At 40.8% G+C, this 19,842-nt stretch overlaps 1 protein-coding gene across 9 annotated transcripts in view; it reads left to right on the top strand.

The window, feature by feature from the left end:
• Positions 1-19,842, top strand: part of VWA3A (von Willebrand factor A domain containing 3A) — a 78,728-nt gene that overhangs the window by 48,519 nt on the left and 10,367 nt on the right. For 5 of the 9 annotated variants that reach the window (XM_032802101.2, XM_032802108.2, XM_032802107.2 and 2 more), the window contains 6 exons: positions 2,932-3,076; positions 4,230-4,374; positions 5,879-6,030; positions 8,133-8,259; positions 8,918-9,015; positions 10,348-14,574. In XM_032802101.2, the coding sequence (XP_032657992.1) occupies positions 2,932-3,076; positions 4,230-4,374; positions 5,879-6,030; positions 8,133-8,259; positions 8,918-9,015; positions 10,348-10,441 (761 nt within the window). In that variant the 3' untranslated portion in view covers positions 10,442-14,574. Of the gene's footprint in view, positions 1-2,931; positions 3,077-4,229; positions 4,375-5,878; positions 6,031-8,132; positions 8,260-8,917; positions 9,016-10,347; positions 14,575-19,842 lie in introns of those variants that run through there. The other 4 variants (XM_032802102.2, XM_032802103.2, XM_032802105.2 and 1 more) reach the window with 4 other exon arrangements.

Raw genomic sequence — 19,842 nt, 5'->3', positions numbered from 1 at the left:
TACAAATATTTGCACTGTAATAAACAAAATAGTATTTTTCAGTTAACCTAGTACAAGTACTGTAGTGCAGTCTCTTTATAATGAAAGTTGAACTAACAAATGTAGAATTGTGTACCAAAAATAACTGAATAATGTAAACCTTTAGAGCCTGCAAGTCCACTCAGTCCTACTTCAGCCAATCACTCTGACAAAGTTTGTTTATGTTTGCAGGAGATAATGCTCCCTGCTTCTTGTTTTCAGTGTCACCTGAAAGTGAGAACGGGCGTTTGCATCACACTGTTGTAGCTGGTGTCGCAAGATATTTATGTGCCAGATGTGCTAAAGATTCATATGTCCCTTTGTGCTTCAACCACCATTCCAGAGGACGTGCATCCATGCTTCTGACAGGTTCTGCTTGATAACCATCCAAAGCAGTGCAGACCGACACATGTTCATTTTCATCATCTGAGTCAGATGCCACCAGCACAAGGCTGATTTTCTTTTTTGATGGTTCGGGTTCTGTAGTTTCTTCCACATCAGAGTGTTGCTCTTTTACGACTTCTGAAAGCATGCTCCACACCTCATCGCTCTCAAATTTTGGATGGTGCTTCAGAGACTTAAACCTGGGGTCGAGTACTCTAGCTATTTTTAGAAATTTCACATTGGGACCTTTTTTGCATTTTGTCAAATCTGCTGTGAAAATGTTCTTAAAATGAATATGTGCTGGATCATCATCCAAGACTGCTATAACATGTTATATGGCAGAATGTAGGTAAAACAGAAAAGGAGATATACAGTTCTCCCCCAAAGAGTTCAGTCACAAATTTAATTAACACACTATTTTTGTAAATGAGCATCATCAGCATGGAAGCATGTCCTCTGGGATGGTGGTCGAAGCACGAAGGGGCTTACGAATGTTTAGCAAATCTGGCACGTAAAGACTTTGCAATGCCTGATACAAAAGTGCCATGCGAACGCCTGTTCTCACTTTCAGGTGACATTGTAAATAAGAAGGCAGCAGCAGTATGTAAATGTAAACAAACTTGTTTTTCTTAGTGATTGGCTGAACAAGTAGGTTCTAAAGTTTTACATTATTTTGTTTTTGAGTGCAGTTATGTAACAAAAAAATCTACATTTGTAAGTTACACTTTCATGTTAAAGAGATTGCACTACAAAACTTGTATGGGGTGAATTGAAAAATACTATTTCTTTTGTTTATCATTTTTATAGTGCAAATATTTGTAATAAAAAGTAATATAAAGTGAGCACTTTACACTTCGTACTCTGTTATAATAGAAATCAATATATTTGAAAATGTAGAAAAACATCCAAAATATTTAATAAATTTCGATTAGTATTCTATTGTTTAATAGTGCAATTAATTGTTATTACTTTTTTTGAGTTAACTGCAGTTAATTGACAGCCTTAGTATAACTACATTGCTTAGACATGTGGAAAAAGTATTATACTGATATAGGTATTGTTACAAAGTTCCTCCTCTACCTTGGTGGTCCTGTGCTTATTGGCAGATTTGCTCACCTCACAGATTCACCTGTGGGTCAGGAAACAGCCCAGAGACCTTCCCCTCTGGTAGAAGCCACAGTCCAGGTCACTTCCTCCTGTGTTTGATCAGGAGTTGTGAGGTTTGGGGGGAACCCGGGCACATCCTCTACTCCAGATTTCAGCTCAGGGCCCTGTGGACTGCAGCTTTCTAGAGTGCCTCCCTGGTACAGTTGCACAATAGCTACGACTCCCTGGGCTACTTCCCCATGGCCTCCTCCCAACACCTTCTTTGTCCTCACCACCGGACCTTCCTCCTGATGTGTGATGATGCTTGTACTTCTCAGTCCTCCAGCAGTATTCCTATTCACTCTCAGCTTCTTGCATACCTCTTGCTCCCAGTTCCTCGTGCACACACTTCCTCTCCCTGGCTCCTCCTGGGCCTGACTGGAGTGAGCCCTTTTATAGCCTCAGAGGGGCCTTTATTAGAGTTAGGTGCTTAACAGCCTCATCTGACTCTTGGCAGGTTAATTCGAGTCAGGTGTTCTCATTGACCAGAGCAGGGGCTGCTCCAGGCTACTCAGGGAACAGAAAACTACTTATCCAGTGGTCAGTATATCTCCCTTCTAGTACTATGCTGTTCCCAACTGGCCTGGATCTATCACAGTATATAATGTAGACCTGGCCTTTGACCTGTACAGCATCTTCAAAAGACAAGCCTGGGTGCTTAAATTTACAACTTTGCTAGAAACTAAAAACCTGGTCTTAAAGACACTGAATGTATGGGCTTTATTACAACAATCTGTAACCCACTAACGCCCATTTTTTGTCCAATGACAGAAGAGGTGTCAATGGGCCACTTCACCTTCAATGGTCCCTTAGAAGCTGTCTTAACTATGTATTGTAAACAATCTGTTCCACCTTGTATGTAGCTGTGACACTCTTGAGAGTCTACACTGCAATTAGAAACCCCCAGCTGGCCTGTGCCAGCTGACTTGGGCTTGTGGGCTCAGGCTAAAGGCTGTTTAACTAGGGTAGAATGTTCTGACTCAGGCTGCAGCCCAAGCTCTGGGACCCTCCCATCCTGCAGTGTCCCAGAGCCCAGGCTTTAGCCTGACTGTCTACACTCCAATTAAATAGCCCCTAAGCCTGAGCCCCACAAGCCAGAGTCAGCTGGCATGGGTCAGCTGCAGGTTTTTCATTGCAGTGTAGATATACCATAAATGCCTTTCCGAGACCTGAAGAAGAGCTCTGTATAGCTCAAAAGTTTCTCTTTCACCAACAGAAGTTGGTCCAATAAGATGTACCTCACCCACCCTCTTTCTCTAATATCCTGGGCCCAACACAACTACAACAATGCTGCAAACAAGTGATAATCTCAGTTGAAATGGTATATTTATAAAATGAGTCTATGAACCGATACTATGCTCTAAATTTCGTGTTCTGGACTAGGAAGCCGGCGATTATTTGGCACCATTTTGGAGACAAAAGTATGCATCTTGATTGATACATCTGGTTCCATGGACCCTTATTTGCAACAGGTCACAAAAGAGCTTACCTCCCTCATCTGGGAACAGCTAAGAAAGAATAATGCTAGGTATGTGTGAAAAGCTGGTGACTGAAAGCTGTACATTGCTAAATAGCTAATTAAATGGTATTGAAACACAATAGGAGCAGTTATTAGGAACTAGTACCGAATACATGTTTATTTTTTAAACCAGTAAGTATCTATTAAATCTTACATCTTTTCAAAGGATCTAAAGCATTACATCCTTGATTATCTGAATCTCATATATCTGAAATGACCTCTTATTCAAAATAGTTTTGTCCCCTAGCAGCTGTTGTTTACAAAGATAATTTGATCAAAAACCTTGATTAGCCAAACTTTTTTTAAAAAATCACCCATTCAGATAATAGAGGCTGAACAGGTTTCAGTTACAGAACATACACGGGCATTGCTTTTTAAAGCCGTGCTAGCATGACAAGAGCCTGTGCCTCAGAATAGACTTGGACAGTCCAGTTAGTTTACAATCTTTCAGATGGCACCATTTGAATAAGTATTGTGAGCTGTTCTCTGATGGAAGGAAAAACAGAACTCAGGCCTCAGAAGAGAGAGAGAAGGGAGTGCCCACCACGAAACTCAGTGGAAAACATGCGCATGGGAAGCCCAACTCAATAAAGTGCAGTCCAGATGCTAGCTATCATCAGCTGGGAAACAATGAAAATCTGTAGGCCAGCAAGATGGCAACCATTGGGGACTGAAAGTAACAGTAACGTATAAAAACCACTCAAGTGGAATGAACTTCCAATTTATTAAAAAAAATTTTTTTTGTATTACAGTAGCAGCTAGCATCCCCAAGTGAGTTCAGGGCCCCACTGCGCTAGGTACTTTGCAAACACACTGTCAGAGATGATACCTGCACTAATATGCTGACAATCTAATTAGATTCTGAGAGAGGAAATATTGTAACACATAGTTTGCAGAGATACATTTTGTAGGTGGGGAGAACTAAGGGATAAAGATATTAAGTAATTTACCCATAGTCACATAGTGGCAGAGATAGGAATTGAATTCAGATCTCCTCAGTCCCAGTCCTGTGCCTTTCCCACAAGAGTATTATTCCTTCCAAAATTAACCTAACTATAGAAAACAGAACACATAGGTGCTGACATTTGAGACTAAAATATAATTGTGTGTTCGGATGCTGATATTGGCATTGTCAATAACAGAATTACATCTTTCTTGCCAGGTTTAACCTGCTGAGATTTGCAGAAGATATAGACACTTGGCAGGAGTTTCTTGTAGAGGCTACAGATGAAACATGTCATGATGCTGTACAATGGGTGTCAAAATTCCAAGCTCATGGCAATACATGTGTCCTTAAGGCTTTGCAGGTTAGTTAAATGTATATCATATTGTGGCAAAATAATGCGTATTATGATAATAAAAACATTGCTCTACATAACCAAATTATTTTCCAGCGTTAATGTCAGTTAAGTGCTAAATTAGCACTTAACTCTTGAAAAATGTGTAATATATTGAACAGATCTGGGATCAAGCCACATTTGGATCCAGTCCTTATCCCAAAATTCAGAGGTTTTTGGAACCATCATTAGTATTGGAGTCAGTCAAAACCTAAAATGTTTCATTCTTTTAGATTAATGCAGCTATCCATTAACCCTCTGCACATTCAACCAAAGTTTAGAAAAAAGAGATAACATGCCTGTAACTAGTTCTTCAAGATGAGAGCCCTTGTAATGCCACTTGTTTGGGATATTACATGTGCTTGGGGACAAGTCGGGGGATGAAAAGCTCAGTAGTTTGAGCATTGGCCTGCTAAACCCAGGGCTGTGAGCTCAATCCTTGAGGGGGCCATTTAGGGATCTAGGGCAAAAATCTGTCTGGAGACTGGGCTTGCTTTGAGCAGGGGTTTGGACTAGATCTCCTGAGGTCCCTTCCAACCCTGATATTCTATGATTCTCTGATTGGAGCCTCCTAGGAAAGCAGGGTCATTGAGGCCATATACATGCTCCTTTGTGGTTTCAAACTGACATACCTGACAATATAAAAAGTGCTATATCCCGTCTGCTTCCTTTTTCCACATAATCAAATATTCACCTAAAGGCTTCAAAGAAGTGGAAAAAGTAGATGAGAAGTGTGAATCTATATGGGCAGTCACTTGAAGTACGGTAACTAATAAGTATCCCTTCTTTCTCTTGTGAGAATTGCCAGAATACTATGGAAGATTAACTCTTAAGAGGTGAATATGTAGAGGGCTAATTAGGGATCCTACAATCCCTAATTTGGAATCAGTTCTAGAAAACAAGTAAAGAGAGTATTGCTGGCTAAATGTAAATCTAACTCCAGATAGCCTTACAAAACTCCCAGTTGGAAGCAATTCTTAGGTGAGTCCGCACTGGATCTAGTGGAATGTGATCTCAGTCTCGTCGTCCCAGTACAAGTTTTCTTACTGTACACAAATCTTTAGATAGTGAAATACCTGCCAAGTCATAATACTCTGATTTTCAGAGGTTCAGTCCCTACAAGTTCAACTGATGTCAATTAAGTCTTAGTAGCCCAGCACAAGTCAGCAACTTTCAAAATCAGGACCAAGTAGTCTGCCTACCTAGTCTAATCCACTGAGACAGTCTCAGAAAATTATCTTTCCCTGGGTTTGTCGTCGTATGAACATTCTATCAATTTAGAAAAAAGATGTATCCTTTCTAAACAGTAACTAAGATCCTTTTCATATTCAATATAGTCATTGTCTATTCTGCGAATCTTGATATGATTTGTGTGTAGTTACCAAAGTAAACAGGATTTAGAAAACTTTACAAAAAAGTGAAAATGCTGTTTAAGTGGTACCCCAATGTTTAAATTCATTTTCTGCTTTTTCAGAAAGCTTTCTGTTTTCAAGATCTAGAGGCACTGTATGTTCTGACCGATGGAAAGCCAGATACCAGCTGCAGTCTCATTCTAAAAGAAGTTGAAAAAATTAGAAAGAAAGAAACTATTAAAATCCACACCATTTCTTTTAACTGTTCAGACAGGTATGTATTACTTTACAGAAGAGTATGAAATTCATTAAAATACTAGTTTAGGTATTGTCATTGTAATGCTCCCAATGGTAACACAAAAGCATGAGTACCAACATCAGGGTAGCCCGTTAAAAACCAGGGAACAAACTCCTAATTGGTTATGAGTTCTAAACTTAGATTTCATCAGCCAACTGCAAATTCCTCAGGCACTTTCACAGTCTTAAATGGAGTCACAGACAGAGACTCCTTCTATACTCAGGTCTGTCTTGCCACACAGGTGAGCATAGCTCTGTGATAGCTGGCCTTATACACTAACCACAGTAATATTCAGGTAACTCCTGATCCCAAAGGAATAGTCACCACAGGTCAATTGTGCTTTAGGTCTGACACCGACAGTGCTTGTAACTAGACTCATAGACTCGTAGGTCAGAAGGGACCAATATGATCATCTAGTATATGAAGATTTATTAGATAGGAAAAGGAAATTGGAGAGCTATTTATAAGCAAGCAAACAGATGCACAAGTGAGTTACAGTCTTAGGTTTCAAAAAGTAATAAAGGCTTCTGTAATAAGCAAGCTCTATTTGTCCTTTAGGGCTAACCTAGGCTAAACAGCTAAGGATCTCTTGCTTATGCCTAGAAACACCTTGCACCCCCAGAGTCTAAGTAGCATAGAGATAGCTAGTTCCTTTTGTTTGGGATTTTTATCCCCCTCCTGCCATATGCTCTGAGCTGCCAACTCAGCTAATGGGAGTAGAGCAGTACAGTAATAAGTCTGTAGACGCTACCTATGTTGTTGGGAGGGATTCTCTTATTGGTGTACGTAATATACCTTCCCAAGAGGCGGTAGCTAGGTCTATGGAAGAATTTTTCTATTGATTTAGTGCTGTCTACTCTGGTGGTTAGGTCGGTTTAAGTATGCACTTAGGTGTGTGGATTTTTCACATTCCTGAGCAACACATAGAATTATAAGAGAGTTTAGTGTTTGGACTTGACTGAATGCTTCAGTTGCTGCATCCATTAAACTTGCTTGTTAATATGTGTTCCATAGTGTAATGCAATATCTGACACTCCATTGTGAGACTCTATGACTGTGAATCATTACACACTAATTATAGCTATAATTATATTTAGCACACATTATAATTAGTGTGTAATGATTCACAGTCATAGAGGCTCACAATGGAGTGTCAGATATTGCATTACACTATGGAACACATATTAACAAGTAAGTTTAATGGATGCAGCAACTGAAGCATTCAGTCAAGTCCAAACACTAAACTCTCTTATAATTCTAATAACCTTTTTTATCAATATTAACCCACAAGTGAGGCAGATTCCAGTTATGTATCTGTTAGTTTCCAGTTGAGAATGGATACTGTAGCATTAGCTAGCGCCTGGCCTGCCAGCATCAGAGTCATGTTTTGCAATCCTTGCTTTCCTGACATTCTGGATATGGAACACTGTGTTGTGGTGACTTAACACATACCTTGATTTACAGATTCAGATAATAGGTTGAGTAAGCAATTATGGCTGTTTTAAAAACAAACCTTGTATTGTAAACTGAGCAAGTCTCTTAATGTGTAACATATACTATTAATAAAGGACACATGTCATATTTAATATCACTTTTCTGACCCTAACTTGCACTGAAATTAAATCTCAGTGTTTTCCTTTTTGGTGTAGCTGTAGACTTCAGGGGCCAGCTCCTCAATTTGTGTAAATTGTCATAGCTCCATTGACTTCAATGTGAGTTATGACAATTTACACTCATAGAGGATCTGACCCTAGAGATAGAGATCTAATACTTTATTGCCGTTGTAAGTCATTTAAGTTACTTATCGTACCCAGGATTATTTTCTGCAGTATGTAAATCCACACATTTCTGCCTAGAAGTCTGGGTTCCAGTGCTTATTGCTATGCTGTCCCTATAACTATTGGTTAAAAGTAACCAGCCTTTGGCGTTTATGATCACTAAGTGTTGTTATATAATTTATATATCCCCCCCATAACTGGAAAAGACTCTAGAAATGATCTAGATATTTGTAAGCTTACTCACCAACTACATGCTTAGAAATACAAGAGCAATCATTACTGGTAATTTACTGTCAACAGAAGAGCTAATGAATTTCTGAAGAAGCTGGCCTCTCAAACAGGAGGACGCTACCATCGCTGTATTGGAGATATGGATGGACAGTTAGCAGCACACAGAATGTTGACAGAAGGGTTTGATGATGATGATGTATGTTCAACAGTTATTTGGATTGTGTTTCTTTATGGAATGTATATTTTCCTCCATATCTAAAGTACATTTAAAAAAAAATAAAATATAAGACTCCCAATGTATCTTGCACTGAGATGTTTGGGATCTGAACAACAAAATTTAATGTCTGGCTATACCTATTGCCCAGCCACACTGACGAGGTGAATGAAGCCAGGAAAGGAGTGTAAGATGCAGAAGAATTTGGAAATGAGAGCAAACCAAAACCCTGGATATGAATACCCCTGAGTTTTATCAAAGTTTGGCTGTCCTCCTCACTACCCTCTATTTATGTTTTAGCCATCTATTATGTCTTGGTTTTAGATTATAAAATATTTGGGACAGGGACTGCCATTTACTGTATTTTTACTGTGCTTAGTATACTGGGACTTCAACCTGATTGAGGCCTCCAGGCACTATTGCAATAGAAATCCTTAATAAAAATAAAGACCAGATCCATCTCAAGTAGAATTTGGAGTTGAACACTCTGTTCTATCTCTCATAAATAGAAGATCTTGTCTGGCCTTGGTGAATGTGAAGTTCAGAAGTTTGGGTTCAATATTTACATTCGTTTGCTGCCCTAAGGTTTGTAAGCAATTGCTGTAGATTGTAGTAACTACATTTTAATTTTATATTTTAGGATCCAGTTTTTCCTTTCTTCGAAGGAGATGATTTAAAGAAACTTGCTCAAGAAGTAGCAAAAGCCAGAAGCTTTTTAATGCAAGCAAAATCCTTCAGGTGAGTATCTATCCAGGATCTTTCAATAAATATTGCTTTTTTTCCCCATAGAGGGAGCAAAGGAGGAAGTTACATGATTAAAGAATATCTGGCTACCAATTTCTGCTTCTTACAAAAGAATCATTTTATCTCCCCTATATTTGTTTCTTGCATTCATGGCATTATTGTTAAATGTGAGGAAGAGACATCCATGCAGACTGCCTCCTCTAGAGTTTCTGTTCATGTTCTTATACCACAGCCAATCACCAGTATCTGAGCATCTTCTAGAAGTGCACAGAGCTGCATGACTAATATCTCTGTCTCTTGTGGATGTCTCTCTCCCTTTTCCTAAGTGAAAAATTCTGTGAGGTTGATCTTTTTGTTCAGCTCTCCCCTACGAAACCAACATAGTGCTTGGTTCCTGTCTTCTTCAAAGAGAAAAGTGACTCTGTCTGATGTGAGCTTCCTCCTCCCTTTCACTCTCCACTCTCCGTCAGCCTGATTTCAGAATCTGAAGTATCAGTCCTACTCTTTCTCTGCCAACACCAGTACCTGCTCCCTCGATCTCATCCTCTTGTGACTTCTGTGACCCTCTACCATCTTCTGCATAGTATCTTGTTCTACTTGCAACTTTTCTTTCAGCATCTCCTATGGCTGCTCCACATTCTTTGCTTCCACATTCTGTCAGGGTCCCACAGGATTCAGTGCTGGCCCCTCATCACTTCTCTCTGTGTGCTTTAGTTCAAGGCAGCCTAATCTATCCTCATGGTTTAAGTTATCATCACTGTGCCAGTGACTCCCAGACAGTTTCTCTCTCCTCCCTGTCGTCTTCCCCTTCTGGATTTCCTGCCACCATTACAAGGTCTTATCACAGAAAGATATGGCACACCGGGAGAAGGGCATTACTTATACATAAATGATTTAAAAAATTAAACCTAACAAACTTGCATAATTTTACAAACAACCCTTTAGTGCTGTGAAAAATATCATCTGTTCTTGTACCCAACAAATCCACAACAAATCAATTTCAGCAAGTACAGCTGAACTACAATGGATCCTTATGTTCCTACAATGTCATTCTGATGTCACCCTGGGCCAGGGCCAGTGCTTAAATTGTGCCGGGGCTTATCAGGGCTGAGCCCTGGCACGTCTAGGGTTGGCAATCCATAGCCCCAGGACCTCTGATCTTGCTGCATAAAGTTAGGTAAAAAAAAAATTGGTTGAAGTCCAGCACCTCTTTCATTACAAATTAAGCAATGCCAGAGCTAATAAGTAATAACTATATAACTAGATACCTTCCTTAGGAAAAAATGCTGTCATAATCTTACATTCCTTATTTTTCCTTTTAAATAGGTTACTATTAGAAAAATGGAATTTGGACCAAAAGGACAATTCTTTTTTAAAAAAAAATCCTCAGGTAACCAGTCAGTACAAAACAAGCCATTGATTGTATATTTTTATAAGGATGTTATTTCAAATTAGAATCCCGTATTTTCCAACTTTGAAGAGAGTCATTGCTTAATGTAAATAGCTATTCATTTCCAGCCGTTTTAGTGTTTAGCTCAGTTAGCTTAGCAGCACGTAACAAATACATGCACAAGGAAGTTCACAGGTTGTAATATGTTTTGGGAGGATGAAAAGTGCTATACAGACGTATGTTTTTATTAATTAAGTGCTCCATGCTTCAGAAAGAATTAATAGCAAAGCTCTTTTGGAGGCGTAGTAACCAATATTACGTGTTTTTGCTGGAATAAAAAGAGATTCTAGTACATGTCTCTTGGTAACGTGACTATCAGGTTATAAAAACTTTGAATAGTAAAGCACAGTGTACATGGGTATCATCAGCATCCAGGTATAGCAGGGTTCAGACAAATGGATTCCAAGATAAAAATGAGAGCACTGTTTACCAAAATTTTAAATGAACCAAAGATGCACTGTTCAAGCATGTACTAACTTAGCTGCTTCAATACAGCTCTTCCCTGCTTCATTTAATATGCTATTTTAATAGGCATGCATTGAGTAAGGAAACCCCCTTCTTCACTTGATGTGACTTCAATGGGACTACTCATGTGTTAAAAGTTACATACTATCTCTGTACTTAATCTGTGCATATGTTTAGGTGCTTTGCTAGGTCAGGGCTGTGACAGAGGTGAAGACTTTCTGTCAGTTGAAGCCTGCAGCCTGGACAGTAAATCAGGCCCAGAATGCACATAAAGTTCAACCTTTGTAAGCATGGGGAAATAATAAGTTTGGATAATAAGGGTTTTGAAAAATTAAGCAAATTTGCAATGTAATTAATAGATAAAATGGGGATACAACTGTTTATCCTAACTGAGGTCCAGAACGTTTTTTAAACTGTATTATTGTAATAAGAATTGCTTCAATTAATTGGCATTGTACGTTGAGCCTCTTATTTGGTTTTGTTTTTTTACAGTTATTTTAACAGACTCCAGATATTATCTTTGATGGGTAAAAGAGATGGACTATCATCCGAAAAAGAAAATTATTCCCAACATCTTTATATAGTGATGTCAAGAAACAACTGTTTGCACAGAAAAAAAAATAAAGCCTAAAGTTGAAGAGAATGCATTTGCCAAAAATTTTGCAAATAACCATTTTCACTTCTTGCTCTAAATTTTCTCTTTGCTGCCATCACAAGTAGGGAGGAAAGATTATTCTAGAAATCAGCAGATCCACAAGCAAGCAACACCCTTTCATGCTGATAAAATCCAGCTGAATTCACTATGGGTCCAATTCAGCTGTCAACTAAAACCAAGGGAGAGACTATCACTGACATCAGTGGTAGTTTGTTCAGAATTCTTTGGTAACAGAGAGAGACTGAACATTTGTTCACAGGAGTCTTGTGAGAAAATGCATTTCAAACTATCTGCACGGTTCTGAGAGATGCAGAATTTTCCAGCGATTATATAAAATATGCACTTCTAGCTAGCAAACCCAGGCACCAGGGACAAAATCCTGGCCTGACTGAAGTCAGAGTTTTGCCATTGCCTTTGGGGCCAAGATTTCACCCCAAAAATTTAACAGATGTAATATTCAGTAGAAATGGGCCAGAAATGTAAAGTCCAGATAGTGATCTGAGATTCCCAAAGTCCAGGTGTCTATAGATCCAAATGTTTTGTTTGGGCCCACCTCAAATACTAACTGTAAATGTATACATCTGGGAACAATAAATGTAGGACATATTTACAAGATGAAGGACTCTATCCTTGGAAGCAGTGTCTGCTCTTTGATTTGGGGGTTCTGGTGGTTAATCAGCTGATCATGAGCACTCAGTGACAGTGTGATCCTGTGGCCAAAAGAGCTAGTGTGATCCTGGGATGCATGAACAGGAGATTTCCAGTAGGAGTAAAGAGGTTATTTTACCTCTGTATTGGGCACTGGTGTGACCATTGCTGGAATACTGTATCCAGTTCTGGTTTCCACAGTTCAAGAATTATGTTGATAAATTGGAGAGGATTCAGAGAAGAGCCACAAGAATTAATAAAAAAATTAGAAGATATGCCTTATAGTGATAGACTCAAGGAGCTCAATCTATTTAGCTTAACAAAGAGAAGGTAAGGGATGACTTGACTGCAGTCTATTCATTCCTACATGGGGAACAAGAATTTAATAATGGGCTCAAAGATATAATATGATCCAATAGCTGGAAGTTGAAGCTAGACAAATTTAGACTGGAAATAAGATGTAAAGTTTTTTATAGTGAGAGTAATCATTGGAACAACTTACCAAGGGTCATGGTGGATTCTCTATCATTAACAAGATTGAATGTTTTTCTAAAGGATCTGCTCTAGGAATTATTTTGGGGAAGTTCTATGGCCTCAGTTTTCTGGCCTTTGAATCTATGAACTTCACTTTTATGCTAGCAAAAGACTGTGGAAAGGAACCAAAGTTTTTTGACCAGTACCCACTGAAATAAATTAGGGGGGTTACCTGTAACATGTGGGGTACTCTTGCCTTCCTTCACCCATTATTCCTCTTTCCCAGAGAACTAATGCGAGATCTTATAATACATAGAAAAATAAATGGAAAGCTGTCTCCCATTGTCCAAGTGGTGAAAAACTTCAGTTTGATGCCTCTTCTGAAATAAAACAAGAAGTGTTTAATATTTTTATTCTGAGTTTTATGTTAATGCTCACATAACAGGTACTGTAATTTTAATCTGGTTACGATTTTTGCAGTAGACAAAACTAAGCAACTCTTCCCATTGATAGTATAAAAGTGATTGGTCCATGTCTGTTTGAAATAATCAGAACCCTATGTATGCTTTTTCTTACATTGCCATGTAGTCTGACATTGAATCAGTCACTACCCCACAGTCACTATTTTTCAGATTGTAAGCTTCCTTTAAAATTCATTTAGTTATACAGAGCCTTACAAACATGACCCAAGACTAGTACAGTACAGTTTTGTCTTCCTGAGTCTGCAGGCTGTCTGAAACAATAACTCTGAGAAGTTTGAACTTGTCTCTGTTCAGCTCACTGGGGTCTGAACTCTGATACCAATCACAGGTGACAGCATTGACATTTGTTTCATGGCTTATTATTTTATTATAAACCTACCCAGGAGCTTAGAAATATGAGTTGTCCCCTGTGCAGCTGGCAAAAGTTCTAGCTTCTCTCTGATGCAAATGGACTTATTGCATTTTCTACACAAAATTCTGTGACTGGCCACTCAACCTCATCCGTGATTATAGGGGCCTTAAAACTACTGTGACAATGCTGGGCAGTGCCTTCATTTTCAGAGAGCTGCCATTGGTCAACTCTGACTCCCCAACTATTAGATGACAAAGTATAAAAAAGGAGGGGTATCTTTGGGCATCATTTCTTGTGATTTCACTCATGCTATATGTATATAATTTCTAAAGAACTTTGGGATGAGAGGTGCTATATAACAAATGTATATTGTTGTTATGAATGAATAGGACTAGCTCTGTTAAAATGACAGACTATTTAAATATTAGATATGATAATTGAAAGGTGGAAACATTGATTTTTGTAGTAATGGTGAACTGGGAAGACCACAGTGGGGAGTGGGTTTTTATTGGTTATGTTTTTCTTGGGGGGCAAGGAGTGGCTGGCTTTTAAAGAGAAAAAAATCTGACTGTTGCCAAAATGAGGATGTCATTCCTCCTTCACTGGTTTTAAAACAGTGGATTTAAATTATGGGCTAGATTTTAACACCCTTACTAAGGGAGAGTGGAAATTTCCTTAGCAAATGGTCCCATTGAAATCAGTAGGGCTACTCTCAAAGTAAGATATTACGCAGTATGAATAAGAGTGTTTGAATCTGTATGACGTTGCAAATCCAGACTTCAGCGAGTTCTGTGTTAGATGGTGACTGACTCTTATTTAAAGATCTAGAAGCATTTTCTCTCCCTTTTAAATGTTTCCTGTGTCATTTTTCAGGAAGACATTTCTTGCATGTTGTTTTTTGTAAGTTTGACTGATTCAAAATGTCCTTTGAGTGACAGCTCTGTACAGAGTAATCTTTACATTTTTTCTGTAAAATTCTGATTATTAATAGTTTATATAATAGTACATTAAAGCTACTTGTAACTTGGCTCAGTACCCCTTTGTATGGACACCAATACTAAAGATTGCTACTTGGAACATCAGACTATGATAGACCAAGACAATACATCTTGATTTGAAAGAACAGCTCTCCTTTCAAAAGAGTTCGCCCACTATGACATTGATATTGCAGCACTCAGTGAAACTAGATTGGCAGATAAGGGCATTATTACAGCATCAGGTGGGAGTTTGGAAGGGGAAAGAACCACACAAAGATAGAATCCATGGAGTGGGAATTGCCATCAAAAGCAAACTCTGCAATGTCTTGAAGACTTCCTAATAGGCACCAAGAAACTCTGGTTACCGCTAAATAAATCATGATTTGCTACCATCATCAGTGCATATGTCCCACCTTCACAAGCCCTGACAATGCTAAGGAATGGTCCTATCCCAGAGGTTGGCAAACTACAGCCCATGGGACCGTCCTGCCCGGCCCCTGAGCTCCTGGCCCGGGAGGCTTGCCCCCAACCCCTCCACTACTGTTCCCCCCTTCCCCACAGCCTCAGCTTGCCCCGCTGCCAGCGCAATGCTCTGGGTGGTGGTGCTACAAGTTCCTGGGGAAGCGCAGTTGCAGAGCCTGGCCTGACCCAGTCTCTGTGCTGTGTGGCGGTGGTGTGGCCTGGCTCCAACCGGGCAGCACAGCTGTAGCGCCACCAGCCACTTTTTTTAAACGAGACTTTCCTGTGTGTTTTTCAAAGGAGAATTTAAAATTCCTTATATTTTACTGTTCATAATTCTGCCTCATTCAAAATATACCCACATGAGACATAACTTTGCTTATACCATTTATATGTAGAATTGCAATATAAATAATAAATATTATATTCATGCTGCCTGTGGATCTCAACAGTGCATAAGCTAAGAGCTTGATTCAGTGAGACCGGTCTGACAGAAGGAAGGCTGACAGCGGCTGCTTCCAGGGAGGGGAGTGAAATGAGCCCTGCCCTAGCTTCCAGTCAGATTCCAACTATAGATTAAAAGCCTTTCTCTCTTTTGAAATTATGGGGCAATATAAAGGACCTGAGCACACTTGGGAACATCAACATGCTGTTCCAAGGATTCCTGCTATCCTGGTGCTAGCTAATAAACATCCACAGAAGAGAGTTTTCACCCTCACATTTACAAGGAAGAGCCAGGACAATTGCTAACTGTAAGTACTAAGGTACTTTATAGCTTTTCTGCATCTTTTGTGATCAGGATTGCAGTGGGGAAGCTAAAGATGAACCCACCATATTTGGACTTAGTTAAATATAACCCTGAGCATATTTACATTGATTATATAGAAGTCTTGAGGAAATCACTCAAATAGCCTCTACAAAATTGAAAGAAACAGAAAGAGTGATGCAATAGATAATGGAAACAAATTTCTGACTGGGATTTCCATACAGCACTTAAAATGCAATGAGCATTTTCTAATACTGGCTGATGGTGATGAATGCACTGGTGCCAAAAGTGGTTTTAAAAACAGATTTTGTGTAATATCCTGCTTGTGAAAGAAAGTTTCTTGAGGAACTGTCGGCTCTTTTGATCCAAGTAGCTAGTCTAAGGGAGAGGGATAGCTCAGTGGTTTGTGCACTGGCCTGCTAAAACCAGGGTTGTGAGTTCAATCTTTGAGGGGGGCCATTTGGGGATTTAGTTGGGGATTGGGCCTGCTTTGAGCAGGGGGTTGGACTTAGATGACTTCTTGAGGTCCCATCCAACCCTGATATTCTATGAAAGTTTGGGGCCCTGAGGATGTTTCAGCTGGGAATAGAAATTGGCAGCAGTCAGGTACTTCTTTGGATGAATCTTATTTATTTACAAGGAATGTACAAAACCCTGTGACTCTGAACACAGAAGGAACCAAGAATGAAAGGAGCAATTTCTTAGCTTACCAAATGTCTTTAGCCGACATCAAACCCAAAAGCGCTCTCAAACTTTTTCCAGGGTCACGCTGTTCTTACAGGCTCCTGCTTGGCTTTCTTGCCTCTCCCTGTTCTTAGTTTCTGTGTGTTCTCTTCTATCCACTGTGACACTACTCCATACTCTTTGCAGTATTTTTATGATATGATTATGACATAATCAAGGTCATGTGAGATATTGGAAAGGTTATAATTTACTGAATATGATTATCTTATTCTTATGCATGTATCATTTTTGTATCTGAAAGTAGGAATAGTAACTATGTATCTGTATCACAAATCTGTTTACACCTGGGGAAAACCTACTAGGCAAAAGATTGTCAGTCTAGATGGCTGGCTGAGAAGAGCCCATTCAGGCTACAGGGCCATTAGGAGAAAACAATAGGTCTTAGAAAAAGTTAATCTCCCACCAGGGAGTCTTCCTGAGGATGCTACAAACAGCCTCCGAGCAATGGCTGCTGTGGCACTATAAGGGCGATGTGACCAGGTCACCTGGTACTGGACTCCATCGTGGAATACCAGTGTTTTTCCACTAACTGGTGTGGGAATGAAGCTTGGAGACAAAGGGTTCCCACCATATGCAAAAGCTATTTAAGGCAGGGGAGCGACATCATCGAGGTTCTTCAATGACTCCTCACTCCAAGAGACTCCTGAAAACACCTGAGGAACAAGGACTGACGTGAGGGGAAGTGCTGGACTCAGTCTGAAAGGGAATTTTAGCCTGTGAAAGGAACACCTGGGGATTTTAAGTTGAAAGCAAGTGCAGCTTGTGCCTTAAGAGCCTGCAGCCTGGTTGAATCAACATTTAGGGTGAGAATTTGCTAATCATATCCAATCCCTTTAGTAGATTAATCTTAGATTGCATTTTTGTTTATTTTCTAGGTAGTCTGCTTTGATCTGGTTGTTATCCCTTATAATTGCTTAAAATCTATCTTTTATAGTTAATATACTTGTTTTTGCTTTATCACAAACCAATGTGTGAGGGTCATAACTTGGAGCAAAAAGCTGTTGTATATTTTCTCTCCACATTGAGGGAGGGGGTGAATTTCATGAGCTTATGCTATACAGGTCTCTGTGCAGCCAGGGCCAGCTCCAGGCACCAGACGACCAAGCACGTGCTTGGGGTGGCACCTTGTAAGGGGTGGCCAATCTTCGGGGGCAGGGCGGCGCTCAGGTTTTTGTTTGTTGGGTTTTTTTGGTTCAGCCGGGAGCACTTGGTTGTTTCATTTCAGCAAGGTGGTGCGGCGCTCAGGGGGGTTTTTTTGGCAGGGCAGAGCGGCGCTCGGGGGGGCTGTTTCGGCAGGGCGGGGCAGCACTTGGGGGAGTTGTTAGGGCAGAGCAGTGCTTTTTTCTTGGGGCAGCAAAAAAAGTTAGAGCCGGCCCTGTGTGCAGCACAAGATGGTACAATTTTGCATTTACACTCCACAGGGGTGTGTGCACATGAACATCTGGGCAGTTTCTTAGCTGTAGCCTCCCCGTGCAGAGGTGATTACAGCATCTGTATGTACTGCAGCTGGGTGTGCTGTGTGTGTATGTGTGCTGAAGCCTGAGAGAGGGCTTGGCCGGGTGGTCACAGCAGTGCAGTATAAAGAGAGCCCAAGCTGGTGGCTCAGGGGAGCTCAGTGGTACCCAGTTCCAGGTGGCATTGCAGGGGGAACCCATCACACTCACACCCCCAACCTGCTCACAATACCCAGTCAAATGCCCAGCCACCTGGTGCTAGCTTCTGGGCTCACTCAGGGCCGGTGCAACCATTTAGGCAAACTAGGTGGTTGCCTAGGGCACCAAGATTTGGGGGCGCCAAAAAGTGGCGCTCCCCCAATTTTTTTTAAATGGTTGCAGCCGCTGCTGCTGGAGGGGCTGAGCTGCCGGCAGCAGCAGCTGCCTGCAGCCGGCAGCCCAAGGTGTTCCCTGGGTCAGGGCGCCACCGGTCAGCGCACCCCTGAGGTCAGTGCTCCACCGCCGCAGCCCGGCAGCCCAGGGCCCCCCCTCCACCCGGGGTCAGCGAGCCGCCGCCGCAGCCCAGAAGCCCAGGGTGCCCCCCTCCCCCCCCCCGGGGTCAGGGAGCCGCAGCTCCGCTGGAACCGCGAGACCTGCACACGGCTCGGCGAAATGTCCCGGCGCCTAGGGCGCCAGAAACCCTAGCGCTGGTCCTGGGCTCACTCTATTAGACTTTGTTTGATGTATGGCCCCTGAACTGTTTCTTACAACTGACTTAAATGGAGGACTCAATCACCCATCAGTTTAAAGAGGTTTTAGCTCAACTCATAACACCACCTCAAACCTCAGCTTTGTCCATCATCTCAATGAGGCCTAAAATGGTGAAACATGATAACCCATCCCAAATAGAAAGAAAGAAAATAAATAACTTAACAAATTACAGCTGATACAAGCTTAACTATTTACATATCTACAGAGTCTCTCTCAGGGTAAAAAGAACAAGAGTACTTGTGGCACCTTAGAGACTAACAAATTTATTTCAGCACAAGCTTTCGTGGGCTACAGCTCACTTCTTCGGATACATAGAATGGAACACACAGACAGGAGATATTTATACATACAGAGAACATGAAAAGGTGGAAGTATGCATACCAACTGGAAAAGTCCAATCAATTGAGATGAGCTATCATCAGCAGTAGCCCACGAAAGCTCTTTTTGTTCTTTTTGTGGATACAGACTAACACGGCTGCTACTCTGAAATTTCTCAGGGTAATTTCATATTATCAACATGAAAAAAAAAATGCTTTTGTGGCTTTTCTCTCCCTGGCTTTCCTTTCAGTGTTCTCCTAAGGTATGTCTATTGTTTCTGTGCAACTTGTTGGCTGTGACAGTTCCTGCCCATTTTGTTCAAGTGAGGGACTGGTTACTGTTAGTTTTCCTAGCATCAGTATCCACAGTTACATGCTCAGATCTGGAGGGCAGCCATGCTGAAATCTCTCCCCCACTGATACCACCTTGCTTGGTCCTTAGATAACTTTTGGTTTTATCCTGTGCACCTCTTTGTTTTCACTATTGTATAGGGTTCCTCCCAAGGTTTATCCAGCTGAGGGCTTCTACTCTTCCTCTATCTAGTATTGTGTCTCAGTTTCCCCCATATTTTGCATTGCTACCCAATGGGGAAGGGGAGAGAAGGATTAAGTTTGCTTTCAGGACAGAATTTAGGGATGGTCTACAGTAGAGAATTAGATCAACCCAATTATGTCAATTAGGGGTGTGAAAGACCTACCCACCTGAGCAAAATAGTTAAGCCAAACTAAGGGTTTGGCTACACTTGCAGGTGTGCAGCGCTGGGAGTTAAAGCTGTCTTCATACAGCTGTCTAGGGAAAGCGCTGGAGTGTGGCCACACTGACAGCTA

Source organism: Chelonoidis abingdonii, chromosome 9, assembly GCF_003597395.2.
Source record: "Chelonoidis abingdonii isolate Lonesome George chromosome 9, CheloAbing_2.0, whole genome shotgun sequence".
Lineage (NCBI taxonomy): Eukaryota > Metazoa > Chordata > Testudines > Testudinidae > Chelonoidis > Chelonoidis abingdonii.
This window is presented reverse-complemented; position numbering and strand designations above follow the sequence as displayed.